An 18,520-nucleotide genomic window follows, 5' to 3' on the forward strand; every position below is an offset into this window, starting at 1 on the left:
ATACATCATATGATCAAATGAAAGATATATAGAACTATATATATACATATGTATAAATAGATGATATTATATCTTTCATATCCAAATGAAAGATATATATCTATATGTAGATATAAATACATATATACATTGCTCGATTTCATGAATAGTATGTTTTCTAAGTCATCTTAAGATAAATATATATATAAAAAAAATTTTATGCATTTGCAAGAATAACAAAATATCAGTATAAAGATATGAGAACATGTATTATTTGAATCACGAAACGATGTATGGAATTATGATAAATAGCAATAAATGCATGATACATATGCTTAGTATCAATGATCATCCTCCATCCTAGACTACCACTGCTTATATAGACTCTCGAGTCATTCCAATGCTTCTATAGATTCTCAACTCATGGTAAGAATTTTACCCTAGATGCGTGTAATGAAATAGCAGAATCAGCTCTCAAGGTTACATAAAAAGATCAACTCAATACTGAGAGCTGTAGTTCTATCAATCAAATTTTTCAAAAAATTCAGAATCAAATATAATACTCATAAATATGTCAAACAAATCCAAAATTTCAGACTACTCTCAGACATGTAATCAATACTTCTCATTTCTCTGAAATCAATCTCCGTTAAATTATGGTTTTGAATAAACCTACTCATCCAATATAACCATTGCAGAAGTCAAACTTAATATCTCTAAAATCAATTTCAGTTGTACTCAATATTTTTTATATAAGTATTTATTCTAAGTCTCACATAGATGACAGATATACAAACTTAATAAATGCTCTTTTTCTCGTTTATTGTCAAAAGCAGGAGATCTCTAAGGTTTAAATATCTCAGACTAAAAGGGATCAATATTCGATTCTCTATCCCAAGATTTCCTAAATCACCTTTCAAGTATGTTACATAACCCACTAGGCAATTAATAAATTCATAAAAATCATAAAAACCTAAATCAGCTCAACCATATACTCCATAACTAATTCAAATGAATTGCAACCTCTTCCTCTATGAGTCTCAAGTTAATAGAGACTTATATTCAATTCAATCGATAACAAAACAAGCGTACAGGCATTTTTTGTACTGTCTCCCTAAGGGAATTGACTTTTCTCTTCACATCAACTTCCCAAAGATAGTAAGAATTCACTATTGTTCGCTATATCACACGCGCTAATACTTAAATTATTCAATATTTTATAAAGCTCAGATAAGATGTTATAATTCAAATATATTGGAATTGTATCCTCCTTTCTATTACTCTAATCTTTATCTTTAGATTTGTCTAATCTCGCAATGACCAGCCAAATTGTTCCTAAATTAAAAGATCTAAACTACTTTGTTATTCATCTATTTTGCTTTCTTGAACTTTCGTTGACACTGTTTCCATCGCTAAATAGATTTCTAGATATAATCTTTTCGTGACGAGATAAGCTCTGAAGAACGCGCAACAAAGTAGTACTAGATCTATTCTTCCTGTTTTATTCTGGTTTCCTCTTTATTATCTGTTTCCACGTTCTTTTCTTCTTGTTTCCTTCTTCTTTTCTTCATCAGAAATATGTCATAGGACTTCCTGAGAACGAGCTCTCGACGAGCGAAAAGCTCGAAGAAAGAAATTTATTACTCCCTGTTTAAAGTCTATGGTATTGCAACCCCTCTCTTCTCTGCTCTTACTTCTTGAAACTTCTCCTAACTTTCTTTCACCTGCAGTTCTCCTCCAACCCCTGCAGAAATGTGAATAAACAAATCCTCAAAGTATGCGACAGACTACGGCGGATGTACATTCTTCTTTCGCCGCCCATGAAAGACCTGGTCTCTTGATGCGGTGTCAAACACGACTCATCAAGACAGGGAATGCGCACTAATCCTATTTGTTTGAAAGAGAGAGGGAGAGAAAGTTCCTTTCACTAAGAAACGAAAGCCCCCCTATTCAAAACTTTAGGAGAGAGAGTTTGCGTGTGATTTCATCGTTTACACATTTAATTATTTGAACCAATCAGCGGTTGAAACGCTTTCAGACGGCTAACGTGTTTGATCGTCGGGGGGTATATGATCGGAATAGAGGATCCTTCCTTACCGTCCAATAACCAAGTAGTTTAATTCAAAACTATCGCGTGCAAAAGTGACAAGTCAACAAGACTACAGATTTCAGAGAACATATTAATTTTCTATTTATTCAACTTAAGAAAATTAAAAGCACGTAGGTGGAGAAAACTAAATTGAACTTTCCCCGAATGTAACTCCAGAAAATATCTGAAAGTTTTGCAGTTTAAACCAAATGTTACACTACTCATTTTCCAACAAAAATTAAATCAATTTTCTATACATTCATCTCCAGAAAATAATCAAATAATTCGGTTGATATCGACCAAGTCAGAAGTATGCGCGTCGGCATATCATTTGACTAATCAAATAAAGGTTTTTTATCTATGCACTAATCCAAATGTGTGGATTTTTTGGATTTTGATGTTATGGAATGTTGATGATCCACCCCTAGGAATTGAACTGTTGATTCTACGGCCAAGCATCAAATCTCTTCATTTTAATAAATCGATTATTGATTTCCTCAATTCTGGTTCTACATGGTTGAGCTTTATGATATTCTTGGGACATGCTGTAAGTTTGTCAAAGAGTTGAACTAAGTCACATTGCTTTAGCTAAAGATTCGAGCAGGTCATTTGAATCTCATGCTTTGAACATTAACCAAAGAGCAGACATTTTCGGGTATATGCCTTAAACTTCAGTCATCAACAGCATTTTTGGGGATTCGTGAAAAATGTGAAAATTTGGGATCACTCGTGTCTTAAAAAGTCAAGAGTTGTAATGGCTCTATAAGTAATTGCTAGCCATATCAATTTCTGGTTCCTTAAGCTGCATTTGATCTGCAAGGTGGGAAGACCGATGAAAAGTCTGCTCTATTACTAAGCTAATCAAGTGATTCACGTTTCTTATTCGTGTGATTTCTCGTCCGTCTTTCTTTTATCAGTTTTTTCCAAAATATTTTACTGATCAGACATCAACAGAAACTGACTGCGTGAAAACAATTGATGTGATTGTCCACCAAATGAATGTGGACGTTGCGTGTAAACATATTTCAAAAAAGTCTTATGTTTTCGTGGCAGAGCTTGCCTTGTGGGATAAGGTCTCCTTTTCTTCTTTGATTTTGGCTTTCATTTTGCCTTGTGGGATAACTCTACAATATACTGACAGAAATTCAACCCGAACTAAAAAGAATTCTCACCTAAAAGGACATGTAGACATTTGCAAACGGCATACTTCTGTACTCTACTCCCCATCATGTCAGTCTTCCTTCGTTAGCCATATCTCACCCCCATATGACACCGCCTCTTTACCCAAGTCTTTAATGCAACTATCGGTTTCTTAAATCGTTGACATTCGAGATGCCGCGAGATTTGATCGAAAGAAGGCTTCCGGCATACTAAGAATTATGTAGCGAAGTAAGTTTCAGATAGCGATGGCCGGTTGATTGCGTGTCTCTTGCAGGACCGCTCGGCGACGCTTCGAATTCAATATCTGCGAAGTAGGTGAACATTTAATGCGTTTAATTTCTCCTACATATTGCCACGTTTATTTCTCTCCGTCCTGCGCTGTGTAGCAGAAGAATGGAAGAAACGGAGAAGAATGAGTCTCGCCCAGTGTTGGGAGGACGCAAGTGGCCTGGCGAAGGCCCTCCCCACGGCTTTTCCAAGGCACAGATGGCGGCGTTGGCCGCAGTGTGTGAAGCGCTAATACCCTCGTTAGATACAGGAATGCTGAGTCTTCCTAAAAACGAGAAAGAGTCCGTCATCAATAGCGTTCATGCTTTCATGCGAGCCTCCGGCGCGGAATCACCTCTCCCTGACGAAGTACCAGCGGAGGCCTCTTAACCTTTATTCTCTACTTTCTAAAACATCTCCTTCCACTAATTATCGTTGGTTCGTTGGTGCGAAGGTTGTTCGGCGGCTAGTGAAAGGGCTGGAGGAGTCGACGTATCTGATAAGAGCTGCTGTCTGGGCGCTATCGACACGGCAGGGAACGCTGGCCCTTTGCGGAACAGGGTGCATGTCTTCGAAATTCCCCTTCGTGCGGCGTTTCTCGAAGCTCTCGATCCGAAGAAGAGAGAAGGCGCTGCAGAAGTGGAATCGGGAGAGCTTCTTCTGGCCGCTAAGGTTGGCCTTCGTCATCCTGAAGATCCACACGTTCTACAACTTCTTCACCAGGGTAACGTTTGCCACAGCATGATCAAAAATTATTCAGTCTCTCTCTCTCTCGTGGTCTCTCTGTCTGACTCTCTCTTTCTCTGTTTCGCTTCAGTGCGATGAAAACATGAGAAATCCGTTCTGGGAAGCGATAAGTTACGAAATTTCTACGCCGGAGAGGCCTCGTAGCTTGCCCCGCCGAGAGAGGCCGCTGGAGAAGGGATTGGTGGAGATGAAAAGAGAGACCGACGAGACCATGATCAAGGCCCTGACGCAGAAAGGCCTCGAAGCGTACAAGGATGGGGAAGCGGGAACTATTACCGTGGAGTGCGACGCGGTGATCGTCGGCTCCGGCTGCGGCGGCGGGGTCGCCGCCGCCGTGCTCGCCGGCGCCGGCTACAAGGTGATCGTCATCGAAAAAGGGGACTACTTCGTCGCGGAGGACTACACCGGCAACGAAGGCCCCTCCGTGGAGAGCCTCTACGAAGCGGAGGGGATCATCGCCACACTCGACTTGAACGTCCTCGTGTTCGCGGGCTCCACCGTGGGCGGCGGTTCGGCCGTAAACTGGTCAGCCAGCATCCCGACCCCGGCTCATATCATGAAGGAGTGGGCCGAAGCCCATCGTCTCCCTCTCTTCGGCTCGCTGGAGTACTTGGCGGCCGTGGAGGCCGTCTGCGAGAGAATCGGCGTGACCGAGAGATGCGAAGAAGAGGGCCTACAGAACAAGGCCCTGCGCCGCGGCTGCGAGCGGCTGGGGCTCGAGGTCGAGTCCGTGGCCAGGAACTCGCCGGAGGGCCACTTCTGCGGCGCCTGCGGCTACGGCTGCCCCACAGCCGAGAAGCGCGGCACCGACACTACCTGGCTTGTGGACGCGGTCGACCACGGTGCCGTAATACTCACAGGGTGCGAGGCAACCAATTTCCTACTCGAGAAGAACAAGCGCGGGACGGGCGTGGCCGCGGAGAGGAGAAGGGTTCCGCAGGGGAAGAGGCGGGGGAAGAGGTGCGTGGGCGTGGCCGCGCGCGCCTCCTCGGGCGGCGGAGTGAAGAAGACGCTGCGCATCCGCGCCGGGGTGAGCCTCTGCTCCGGCGGGTCGCTCCGGACGCCGCTCCTGCTCACCGCCAGCGGGCTCAAGAACCGCCACGTCGGGAAGAACCTGCACCTCCACCCGGTCGCCATGGCGTGGGGCTTCTTTCCCGAAGAGGAAGGGGCCGAAGAGCTTCCCGGGAGGGCGTTCCAGGGGGGGATCATCACGTCGATGCACAAGGTGGAACCAGCCGAGGGGATGCAACCGAGTGTCATCGTCGAGGCGCCGGCGTTGGGGCCGGGCACGTTCTCCACTCTCATGCCATGGGTCTCCGGCCAGGACATGAAGGAGCGAATGTCCAAGTACGGCCGCACGGTCCATCTCTTCGCCATGGCCAGGGACCGGAGCACCGGCGTCGTGGTGGGCGACCGCCGGATCACCTATCGGATGGAAAAATCCGACGAGGAGGAGATCCAGCGGGGGCTGCGGCGGGCGCTGGAGATTCTCGTCGCCGCCGGCGCCGCCGAGGTGGGCACGCACCGCAGCGACGGGCAGAGAATCAAGTGCAAGGGGATCAAGGACGAGGACCTTGAAGAGTTCCTCGGAGGCGTGGACGCGCCGCAGAGGCCGAGCTCCGGCAATCCGCTGTGGGGAGTCTACTGCTCGGCCCACCAGATGGGGAGCTGCAGAATGGGCGCGAGCGAGCGCGAGGGGGCCGTCGACGAGCACGGCGAGAGCTGGGAAGCCGAAGGGCTCTTCGTGTGCGACGCCAGCCTCTTCCCCACTGCGATCGGAGTTAATCCCATGATCACTATCCAGTCCATCGCCTTGTGCGTGTCACGGCGCCTCGTCAAGTCCCTGGATGCCGGGGAGGCGGCAGACTGAGGGAAACAGGAAACTCACTCGACCGGGTAAATCTGTAATAATTTCCGGAATAAAAAATAGAAGCTAGAGGCGGCCAAGAGTACGTGCATGGATACGTGATGGATGGCATAAGTCAATCAGTCATGAGGTGGTTGTCGGGTTCTTTATTGCTTGAGGTAGCGAGCTTAAGGGATTAGCTTTGTCATATCTCAATTGTATACTCACCAACCAACTTATCCACTAGTCTCTAGTGAATTTCTTCCTGCGCTGGCAGCCAGAGAAACGTTCCCCACCCTTGGGCCACGTGGGTCGGCTGTTTAACCGTCGATGAAGAAATACAGAATGTAAGAGCGTTGAGGACGAATCATTGAATGTGCTTTTGTACATCTCGGGATAAGCGTGTTTGCGATATCATGGAGACGGTAAGACTAGTTGATTATCTTGTTCATTTCAAGAGAAGTGACAAACCGTGAGATATTGTGGAGAATATAAAATATTTACGTAGCGAGGGAGGGATTTACTAAAAAGCAATAGAACATTTCATCTTCTGGCGTTTATACTCGTGTAACATCAAGTTTATTATCATTGAATTGTCCAGATTGTCCGGCTTAGCAGAAAGTGACGATAACAGTCGATGTCGAAACGCTTTTTAACAAGGAGTGCAAGGGCAGAATTGCACGATTCAGAAACGAGGACGAGAAAGAACAGGAAGAAATGTTAAAATTATCTTTCAAGTTCTTTCTTGCCTTATTATTCTTATCACTGTGGTTAACAGTCAAAGCGGTGCGATTAACATCAGTATTGATTTCAAATAACTCTTGGTGACCGAGCCCTTGCATGTAAGAAGAAGGCTATCAAATCCTCTACAAGTAATCAATGGAAGGATGTCTTGCGTTTGGACCTGAGTCGCCGTAAAATTGCATCGGCTGTTCCTGTGACCGTCGGAAGTAGATGCGTGGATGCGTGACATGAAAGTCTCGTCATCATTGAGCTGGTTATTCGATGACCTGATGAGTAGAATTAATATAATCTAGCTCATATTTGTGTTGCCCATCTCGCGGATTACATATCCACAAGCATATTACAGCATCTGATTACATATCCATTTTTTGTCCAAAGGGGTATACTCTTCAACCGTAATCCTTAAAAGGGGAAGTTAATAAGTCATAATGTTAGTTGGTCTGTCACAAATTATCTGGACTTTGCACAGAAACGAAGATCCTTGAGAGGGAAAGAGCGCGCATTTATTCGTCAAGGATCGCATATGTTGGGGTTTGGTGTGGGGGGTGTGTGGGGTGTTGGCACTAAGCCAAGTGAAATCCCTCACAAAGAAGTCCCTTGCTCACTTGGGGAAGAATGGAAGATGATAGAAGAAGAGACCAAAAAACTCAAGAAGAAGTTCTCTCAATAAAAATGAAAGGTTACATACTTATAAGAAAAGAAACGCCATAAAAACTCAGTCGACCGAAGCTTGGTCAACCTCCCAAATCGGGCGGAGAGAGTGAGCCACGTAGAGAGAAAAGAACGGGCGGCCCTTCCTTTTTTCTCTTCCTTTTTATTTGGCGAGGTTACTCTCAACATTCTCCCCCGTAACCTTGCCAATCTCGCCCTCGTCTTTGAGTCCAATCTTCTCTCGCATTTGCAAATAATGAACTCTGCCCAAAGACTTCGTAAATATGTCAGCCAATTGAAGATCCGAACTCTCATGCTCCACTTGTAACATCTTGTTTGCAATACATTGACGGATGTAATGGAACCGCTTCTCGATGTGCTTTGAACGACTGTGGAAAACAGGATTCTTGCTCAACGCTATAGCAGATTTGTTATCCACGAGGATCTTAAATGGCTTCGGGGCTTCTCCTTTCAATTCGCCAATCATATGTGATAGCCATACACCTTGCATAGCAGCACTATTAGCAGCAACATACTCGGATTCACATGATGAAAGAGTCACCACTGGCTGCTTTTGTGAACTCCAAGAAATTGCCGTAGTCCCGAAGAAAAAAATAATTCCAGTTGTGCTCCTCCGGTCATCTCCATCCCCGGCATGATCGCTATCACTATATCCGATCAAATTCGCCTGCACTTGACCCTTCTCGTAGTATAACCCGAGGTCAACGGTACCTCGAATGTATCTCAAAATTCTCTTCACACCAATCATGTGACTCATAGATGGTTTCTCCATGTATCTGCTCATAATCCCAATAGCATACTGCAAATCAGGATGAGTGTGGGTCAAGTACCTCACCTTCCCAATCAAACTCCGATAATCCGTGGAGTTGATCATCTTCGTCGGATCTTCCTCGTCTTTCTTCGAGGTTTGGCGAAATACAGCTGTAGCTTCCATCGGGGTATGAGTAGCATTTGCCTCCAACCTGCCACTCTCTTCAAGAATCTTCAATGCATAGGCCCTTTGACTCAAAACAATTGCGTCCTTCCTTTGAGACACCTCAATTCCCAAATATGAAGATAAAAGCCCCAAATCTGTCATCTCAAATAACTCCTTCATTTGATTCTTGAAATGCAAAATATGAGACTTCCTCGCTCCGGTCAGGATTAGGTCGTCCACATAAACCCCCACTAGCAGATTTGCACCTTCTGCTTCTCGCACATATACAGCATATTCACCCGAGTTCCTGCGAAAACCGAGTGATGAAAGACATGTATCTAACTTCACATACCAAGCACGAGGAGCTTGCTTGAGCCCATAAAGTGCCTTCTTCAATTTCAGCACATGCCCTTCTTTGCCTGTCTGAACAAACCCATCTGGCTGCTTCACGTAGATAGTTTCTTTGATGAGTCCATTCAAAAAAGCCGACTTCACGTCCATATGGTGTATCTCCCAACCTCCTTGCGCTGCCAATGCAATAAAGGTCCGAATAGTCTCCATTCGAGCAACGGGTGCAAACACTTCTTAATAGTCGATTCCTGCTTTTTGCAAGTACCCTTTAGCTACAAGCCTCGCCTTATGCCGTATAATCTTTCTCATGATATTCCTCTTCACTTTGAATACCCACTTGAGACCAATGGGTTTAATTCCTGGTGGCCTTGGAACCAATTCCCATGTCTCATTCTTCTTGATCGCATCAAGCTCTTCTAACATCGCCTTTCGCCATACTTCGTCCTTATTGGCCTCATCAAACAAAGCCGGTTCTTCTCCAAATGCAAGGTGCAGTTCGGGCTCAGCATCGTCCAATTCTTCATAAACGGACTGAATACTTCTATGTTGTAGAGGAGTGACATCCTCCCTTTCACCCAAGCTAGGGTCAACTGCATCCTCATTTGAAGATTCATTCTCAGCAAGAGAGAGAGATGTACTATCTTCCTGCAGATCATCTTGAGGAGGTGTTAGATCATAAGGCGGATCGATAGAGAATGTACCTCCGGACGATTTCAACTCTTCACTCGACCACTTCCATGTACAGTCTTCTTCAAAAATAACATCACGGCTAACTTCCACTTTGCCCGAGTCCGGATCATAGAACTTATAGGTCTTAGACCCAATCTCATAGCCAATGAAAACCATAGGCTTGCTCCGCGGATCAAGCTTCTTCAAATGTCCACCGAGGATCTTCACATGGGCTAAGCACCCGAAAATCCTTAGATGATCAATGCTAGGCTTTGACCCAGTCCAAGCTTCATAAGGTGTTGAACCTTGCAAACTCTTCGTGGGAGAACGATTCAGGATATATACAGCTGTGCTAGCTGCTTCTCCCCACAACTCATTGAGCAAATTCTTCTCAAATAATAGGACGCGCATCATGGAGACAATTGTACGATTTCTCCTCTCAGCAACTCCATTCTGTTGAGGAGAATAAGGAGCCGTGAGATGTCTACGGATCCCATTATCCTCACAGAACTTGGCAAATTCAATGGAATTGAACTCGCCGCCTCTATCTGTCCTGAGACATTTTAACTTCACATTTTTCTCTGCCTCGGCCAGATTCTTGAACTTCTTGAAGGCCTCAAAAGCTTCAGCCTTCGTCTTCAATAGTGCCACCCACATTAGCCGCGTACAATCGTCAACAAGGACCATAAAATTATGGCTACCTCCCAATGTCTTTGGAGTGAAAGGAACACAAAGATCCGCATGAACGAGCTCCAAAGGGACTTTGGCTCTATGACTTGAGCTGCTGGAAAATGGTTGCCGATGTTGTTTTCCCGCCACACAAGCCCGGCACACCGAAGAAGATCCCTCGATCTTGGGAAGTCCACGTACCATCTGCTTATCTGCCAAATCTTTCAAGGAACAGAGATTCAAGTGACCATACCTCTTATGCCACTTAACCGTTTCCGAACACGTCTCTGCTGCCATAAGATACTGAGATACAATATTCAGCTTGTGCAGATAAAGCCCTGAATCGTTCTTCTTCACATGCAGCAATAAAGCCCCTTGTTCATCATATACTCTGAGTTGGCGAGAACCCAGTCTGATATCATATCCTTCATCGTCGAGTTTCCCAAGGCTGAGAATATTCACAGCAAGCTTAGGAACATATAGGACATTCTTCAACTTCATAGTCTTCTCATTATTTCGACGTAGGACGACCGATCCAAATCCTTCAATCTCAATCGTGGACTTATCTCCGAAGTGAACGAATCCTCCGGGCTTCTCAATAAGATCATGAAAGTACGACTTGTCACCAGTCATGTGACTTGTCGCCCCCGTGTCCAGGTACCACATCCCTTTTGGCTCTGGAGTCCCACTATTTCCTTGCAATAGGAAAGCCGATGGTAATTCCGTCACAGCCATTAGGAGAGTTGACTCCACCTCCGTCTTGGTCAAGTTTGCCTTTTCTTCTTTCTTCTTATTCCTGCATCGAGAAGCATAATGACCATACTTGTTGCAGTTGTAGCACTTGATTCTTGAATAGTCACGTGGCTTCTCATTGTTGTCCTTGTCACGTACATCTTCACCGCTTCCACGACCTCGACCTCGCCCACGTCCGCGGCCATGACCTCCACGGAAACCATGTGAGCTTTCTCCTTCTTCTTTGGTCTTGGTCTGCGACTGCGTCAATAAAGCTCTCTCGCCACGAGCAGTACGCCGCTCCTTAAGCTTATCCTCATGAGCCATTAACGACCCAATGGCTTCCTCAAGCGACATGTCATCAATGCCGCCAAACTGCTCCATGGAGGAAGTAAGGTGGTCAAACCTTTCCGGTTTCGCACGAAGCAACTTGGAAACAACTTCCTTCTCCAGAACCTTCTCTCCAAGGGCTCTCAGTTTAGTAACAATGCAAGAAAATCTTCCAGCAAAGTCACCAACTGACTCTTCATCTCCCATGAGGATGTGATCAAACTCCTTTTTCAGGCTCTGTATTCTCGACTTCTTGACTCAATCAACGCCCATGAACTTCTTTTGAAGAATCTCCCACGTCTCTTTAGCGGTGATCTCATCGTCAAGTTGTTCAAGAATCTCCTCCACTAATGCTGCATAAATCACCATGAGCGCCTGCCTGTCCTTCTTCACGGCTACATCTTCCTTCACGATCGCATCCCACAAACTATAAGCCTCCAAGGTAACTTTCAACTTCTTTGCCCAGACGGAATAGTTCGTCTTGGACAATATGAGGAAACTTCCCAAAGGAAAAGAATCCCCCCTGTTCCTTGGTGCTTTGGGAACCACGACGTCATTCCCCTCCGACATTCTCCCGAACAGAAAACTCGGATCGTGCTTCTAAGCTTGGGCTCTGATACCACTTGTTGGCACTAAGCCAAGTGAAATCACTCACAAAGAAGTCCCTCGCTCACTTGGGGAAGAATGGAAGATGATAGAAGAAGAGACCAAAAAACTCAAGAAGAAGTTCTCTCAATAAAAATGAAAGGTTACATACTTATAAGAAAAGAAATGCCATAAAAACTCGGTCGACCGAAGCTTGGTCAACCTCCCAAATCGGGCGGAGAGAGTGAGCCACGTAGAGAGAAAAGAACGGGCGGCCCTTCCTTTTTTTCTCTTCCTTTTTTATTTGGCGAGGTTACTCTCAACATGGGGGAGGGGGCGACCGACAACGCAGTGACGGGGACACATTGAGGTGGAGAAGCGAGAGACCAGTGACTATCCTCATTCAACTCTAATATGAAGTGAAATCAATGAATATTGTCCTTGTCATCAAGTTGTTGTTGTAAGTTTATATACATCAAGCTGTTGATGTAAGTTGCCTTTGATTTGAGCAAACGACAGCCTAGATGCACGTGTCCTACATTAATGACGCGGAAAAATGATCTCATTGATAGTTTTCCCTGCGAGGGTCTGGGGCAGGGTGGAAAAATAACTGTGACATTTTGTTATGTGAAGCATTTATTTGTCTGGTTTCTGAATTCCAGATACTAGTGAGTAGTGAACAGGTCAATTATTTAGTTTAATTCGAGACACATTTTGGTATATGGATGTAACATTTCACAACTTCATGATTCATCCACTAATTTGAAGGATATTTGAGCGATCATCTTTTTATAAACTCTTCAAAATATATCAAGGATATAACCATTTAGTTAATCATTTATGGGACTTGGCTTTGATGTGCTTATTTTTGTATCTTGTTCGGGCTATCGTATGTATTTTCATATTCAAGACGTGTAATTACGAAACTTAAGTATAATTGTTAATGGACTTATGCCCCACATATTGAGCACATATGATTTGATTATTTCATAAATATATGGCCCATTAAAATTTTCAAAATACTGATTCTATTGGCTAAATTTCATGCAGGTTATAAAGTCACTTATGATGCTTTCTTGTAGAGGATATGATAGCCTTCTTCTTACATGCAAGGGCTCAGTCATCAGGATTTATTTGGAATCAATACTGATGTTAACTGCACATTTTTTAGTGTTAACCAAGACAATAAGAATAATAGGGTAAGAAAGAACTTGAAAGCAAATTTCAACATTCCCACCAGTTATTTCTCATTCTCGTTTCTGAATCGAGTGATTTTGTCTTTGCACTCCTCCTTGTTAAAAATGGTTTCAACAATACTGTTATCTGTCATTTTCTGCTAGGCTGCATAATCTGGACAAATATGTCTAGTGGATGGACAGTTGTACTTTGACTATGACCTATGAGTTCTTATTCATGGAGTTATAAATAGTATTTGTTTGGTTGTTGTAACAAGTGCACGAAGACTATTGAGTGGTACAGATGGGATCATCCACTCTCTATAATATAAGACAGCTCAAGGAAGATAATACAGTGAAGTCTTTGGAAAGCAATCTAATATTGGAGAAGATTTCTTTGACAATTTTTTAACACATATGTAGTAATTTGGATGAGTGATCAGGATTTGATGATTGCCCATACCCTAAGCCATCAGAGGGAGATCAAGTGGATGAGAGACTATAGTTACATGGTAACTGATGACAGAATGGTTCCATGAGTGATTCAATATACTCCTTTGTATCTTCTAAATAATAAGGTGTAGCTTGGAACCCCACTGACTGGAGACTCAACCTATCAATTGGATTGAATTGATTTATCATTAATAAATCTATATGAAGATATGTCAAACTAACTTGTAAGGCCAATAAAGTTTTTTTGGCCATTAGATTTGTTAACTAGATAGTATGTGGTCCTAGAGGGTCACAACCAAATAGTATTCTGGATGTCCAATGGTATACTAAAATTTAGGGTTTTTTGTAAAAGTCTCCACTTAGTATAAATAGATAAATGTACTCAACAAAATCCAATTGGGCCATAACTTTTGAGGGCCCTACCCTTTTCCTCCCTTCACCCCTTTACTCTTCAATATGGATGTGATTGAGATGACATAATGACCACAGGCTCTTCAGGACAAAGGAGGAAATCTGGCATGACAAGGATTGTATGGATAAGTCTACAGGCAGCACACTTGAGCACTCAACATGTCTCACTTGGGGAACATAGAAACACAGATCTGATATGTGCACATGTGATTTGATAATTGGTTTTATGACGTTATGGTTATGTTCAAAGTCTTTGCTGCATAAATTCATTCATTTTTCATCCAAAGCAAGGTCATAGAACCCAACAGTGATGAGCATGTCGTGTCTCCAAAGAGAACACTGATTAGGGATTTACTACTCTTAAAAGGGCAATTTAGTGTGCTCATAGGTGCGGAGCGTGTGAAGCGCCCACGCGCGTGTGGAGTTTGTGAAGCACCCACACGCGCGCAGAGCGTGTGAAGCATCCACGTTCAGACGGCGACGGCCGTAGCTGGTGACCAGGCAATTGCAGCCGCGACTAGTGGCTTGCAGCCTACGCGGGCGCATGTGGGCATTGGCGGGGACAGTGCACAGGCGCACGTGACCACGCAAGCGCGCACAGTTGGTACAGCGCTAGCACCCTGGGCATTTGGGGCACAGGCGAGTCTGTGGACGGGTTTGGCGCGTATAGAGGTCGACAGCACATGTAGGGTGGAGTTAGTGTGCGGGCATACGGCTTGGCATGAAAGGTCAGGAATCTGGTTCTTGACGAATCAGGTGCAATGGTCAGGCAAAGGCGGGTCGTCGATGGCAAGAACAGAGCGATGATGTTATGATCAAGGATGATTGGATTGGCATTTTTGATGGCAAGATGAGGCAGGTAGGCTCAAAGGGGAGCATTCTTGAGCTCGTTCCAAGAAGCTCCAAGAAGTTGTGCGGAAAACAAGAAGGGATGCGACAGTGGCTACGATGATCATTCTTCCGATGGAAATGGCTGCTCGACAATGGTGAATCTGATGGTGTGGCGATGTGCGGCTTCCTCGCGATCTATTTTAGAAAACGAACTCCACTTGGCTCTTTGGGCATGCCTCCCTTTATATAGGCTATGGAGGAGCCCAAGTGAGCTGAATAGGGGAAACTGTCTCGTGACAAGAGATTCCCCTTAAACATACAATGAAGCATAAATGTAAAGTAATTGTAAATTTAGAGAGAATGGGATGCGAGGTGGTAGAATGAGAGAGGAGAACACAGGAAAAATGGGGCCAATAAAACTCGATCCTTTATTACTTCACACCAGGCCCTTTTATACAAAAACACAGAGGAGAGAGAGTGCTCCCAACGGTCATATTTTCTGACCGTTGGGACTTGTTACATCCAGCTGTTTTTTTCTCAGCTGGATGTCCAACGGTCAGTTTTTCTGACCATTGGAGACTGGGCCTGATGCTAATCAGGCCCAGTAAATATTAGGTCCTAATTGGACCTAATATTAAGCCCTATTGGGCTCCTCACTATTAGGCCCTTAATGGGCCCTTAATGGGCCCAACTTGGTTAGCCTTAATTCTAGTTAGTATTCCATTAATTCCCTAGAGTTACTCTATTACATGTACATGGCCTTTGGCCCATAAGATAGTATGAATTGCCCATAATTGGGCTCTGATGATCTAACAGTAATGGACGAGACCCAAACACGATGGCCCATCTGATCATTCAGAAATAAAAATACAAGAAAATAAATCATTGACACTGACCCGTTGCTAGGCCATTTACTTGAAGTAGGGGTTGCAGGCGTTGGCTCGCGCTTCACGGTGATGTTGTTGGCGACCCATTGCTCGACTGGTGAAATGGTACCCCGTCGGTATGTTTCCTTTGTGCTAAGGGATACAAGTGTATGATCGCATAGAAAAAATATTGTTCAATTGGGGTTGTTCAACATGAATCATTTGTGGAAAAAAGAAATCATGAATCTAATCAGTGCGGATGTGATTCAAAATTATTGGTTTCATTTGATTCAAATATTTTTGGATATATGAGATTAACTTATTTAAAATACATGGACTAAGGGGAAGATGATAATGTAAGTCCAAGGAATAAACCTTAGATCCTTCTACTCTACCAGGATCAATGTTTTGTTTTCAACTAAAAGAGACATCATAAACTACTATATTGTCTTAACAATTTAAATTGCCTCTTTCCAAGGCCTACCAATATAGAAGCTACTCCAACACATTCTTCCTCTACTTTCACAGATCAATTTTAGGATACAAGGTTAAGGATGGCTAGAGGAGAAAAACAGTCTAGTCAAGGATGATTGGATTGGCGCTCCTGATGGCAAGATGAGGCAGGTAGACTCAGAGGGGAGTATTCTTGAGCTCGCTCCAAGAAGCTCCAAGAAATTGTATGGCGAACAAGAAGGGACGCGACGGTGGCAACGATGATCATTCATCCAATGGAGAAGGTTGCCCGACAATGGTGAATCTGATGGTGTGGCGATGTGCGGCTTCCTCGCAATCTATTCTAGAAAACAAACTCCACATGGTTCTTTGGGCATGCCTCCCTTTATATAGGCTATGGAGGAGCCCAAGTGAGCTGAATAGGGGAAACTGTCTCGTGACAAGAGATTCCCCTTAAACATACAATGAAGCATAAATGTAAAGTAATGGACGAGACCCAAACAATATGGACGTCTGATCATTCAGAAATAAAAATACAATAAAATAAAATCATTGATCACGACCCGTTGCTAGGCCATTTACTTGAAGTAGGGGTTGCAGGCGTTGGCTTGAGCTTCGCGGTGAGGTTGTTGGCGACCCGTTGCTTGACTGGTGAGATGGTATCCCACCAGTATGTTTCCTTGGTGCTAAGGGATACAAGTGTATGATCACATAGAAAAAATATTGTTCAATTGGGGTTGTTCAACATGAATCATTTGTGGAAACAAGAAATCATGAATCTAATCAGTGCGGATGTGATTCAAAATTATTGGTTTCATTTGATTCAAATATTTTTGGATATATGAGATTAACTTATTTAAAATACATGGGCTAAGGGGAAGATGATAATGTAAGTCCAGGGAATAGACCTTAGATCCTTCTATTCTACCAGGATCAGTGTTTTGTTTTTAACTAAAAGAGACATCATAAACTACTATATTGTCTTAATACCTATATACAAGCTACTCCAACACATTTTTCCTCTACTTTCACAGATCAATTTTAGGATATAAGGTTAAGGATGGCTAGAGGAGACAAACAGTCCAGCACTCAAAATTTGTGATATATCCACCTTTTGGATCACCATACATCAAGGTTGGAAGTTGAATCATCTTGACAAATTGATCTCACTCATATCTTGATTAATTATCTGACTGTTAGTATTAGGCACCAAATCTGCATCCTGAAATTCCTTATTGATTATTTCACAAAGTTATAATGGTGCCTTTCAGTGATGAATGGACCTGCTTGAAATTTATTGTAGCTATAGATTAGCCACAATCTAAATAAATAGAAATACAACAACGCATATGACATCATGAACAAAAGAAATGTATTTGAATGTTTCAATTACTGAAATGAATCCTTGCCCACACAACTTGAATCCATAAATATTTCCTTTATGAATATGATCCTAAAAAGTCTAGAAAAATAGCAAAAATAGAAAAATAAAAATGTCATATAAAATAGGTTTTATCATTTTAATCTAAATGATGCATTTCATGATAATTTTATTGAAGATAAAATGTGTAAGTCATGAAATTTATTTTATACTTCATGTAATCATACTAAAATATTTAAGCAATTAAAATAATACATTCCCCTAAAAAATGCACAGAAGAATTGTTGTGATTATAGTGCATGATCATTCAAGACAGGGATGAAGGATGAGATGGGAAAAAGATCTCCCATCCCACATCCCATTTTTTAGGGGTTCATCCGAACCATCCCACCCAAACTCCATCCCATCCTGAATTTTTTTGTTCACATCTCATCCTATTCGCAAATAAAATGTGCAAGTCTTGAGATTTCATTAATAAACATATTAGTGAGATTCTCGTTCCAAAGAGGGGGACCAAAAAATAAGTCACCTAATATGTTAAGAATAGCTCCCACTCGGGGATCCTTCTCAAGATCTTGGGTCCTATGTGGCCCCCTCGTTGGCTCTCGGCTACTACTCCTGCTCAACCTCTCAACCTCATACCAAGATCAGACTCAGGGATTCTCCTTTCTCCACCCTCGGCTCTTCCTTGGGCTCCACTCAAGGATCATCCACTCTCAGCTCTTGGTTATCATTTCTTGCTTGGCTCCACTCAGGGATTCTCTGCTCTCACCTCTCTCCATGCTCCACTCAGGGATCCTTCGCTCTCAACTCTTGATTATTGGCTCTTGATTGGCTCTACTCAGGGAGCCTCTACTCTCGGCCTTCACTTGGCTTTGGTCAAGGATCCTTTAGCAGAGGAAAGTTGGACCTCACTTTTCTATATTCTCTGCCAATATTTCCTGTCTCTAATTCTATCGATGAGTATATGTTATTAGCATCGAGTTCTTATTGCTATGTACCAGAATATATAATTTCAAAGGACCAATTTTATCTTCTACGAAAAAATGGATTTTAATAGTACAGGGTCATACTACTATGTTATTCTTCACATGAGATTTCTAGCGGCAGAAGCTAAGACAGAATATGAAAAGTGATGGCAGAGTATGACATAAGTGATGACAGATATTGCAAGCTATGGTTACTCGTGAACT

General features: G+C 43.3%; 1 protein-coding gene across 1 annotated transcript; it reads left to right on the forward strand.

Annotated features, from left to right (window-relative positions):
* The first annotated feature begins 3,591 nt into the window (after positions 1 to 3,591).
* Positions 3,592 to 6,355, forward strand: LOC144700196 (long-chain-alcohol oxidase FAO2-like). Its single transcript, XM_078571634.1, has 3 exons — positions 3,592 to 3,865; positions 3,951 to 4,220; positions 4,314 to 6,355. The coding sequence occupies exons 1-3, from the start codon at positions 3,623 to 3,625 to the stop codon at positions 6,111 to 6,113; spliced, it is 2,313 nt and encodes a 770-aa protein (XP_078427760.1). The 5' UTR covers positions 3,592 to 3,622; the 3' UTR covers positions 6,114 to 6,355.
* Positions 6,356 to 18,520: the final 12,165 nt, after the last annotated feature.

The sequence above is a fragment of the Wolffia australiana genome, chromosome 2 (assembly GCF_029677425.1).
Source record: "Wolffia australiana isolate 7733 chromosome 2, ASM2967742v1".
NCBI classification, from domain to species: domain Eukaryota; kingdom Viridiplantae; phylum Streptophyta; class Magnoliopsida; order Alismatales; family Araceae; genus Wolffia; species Wolffia australiana.

Bases quoted from the DNA above. Each gene is read 5' to 3' on its own strand.
- LOC144700196 (XM_078571634.1), top strand. From the start codon at position 3,623: ATGGAAGAAACGGAGAAGAATGAGTCTCGCCCAGTGTTGGGAGGACGC. The intron at 3,866-3,950 runs GTACCAGCGGAG...GTTGGTGCGAAG, and splicing joins AATCACCTCTCCCTGACGAA to GTTGTTCGGCGGCTAGTGAA. The intron at 4,221-4,313 runs GTAACGTTTGCC...GTTTCGCTTCAG, and splicing joins TCTACAACTTCTTCACCAGG to TGCGATGAAAACATGAGAAA.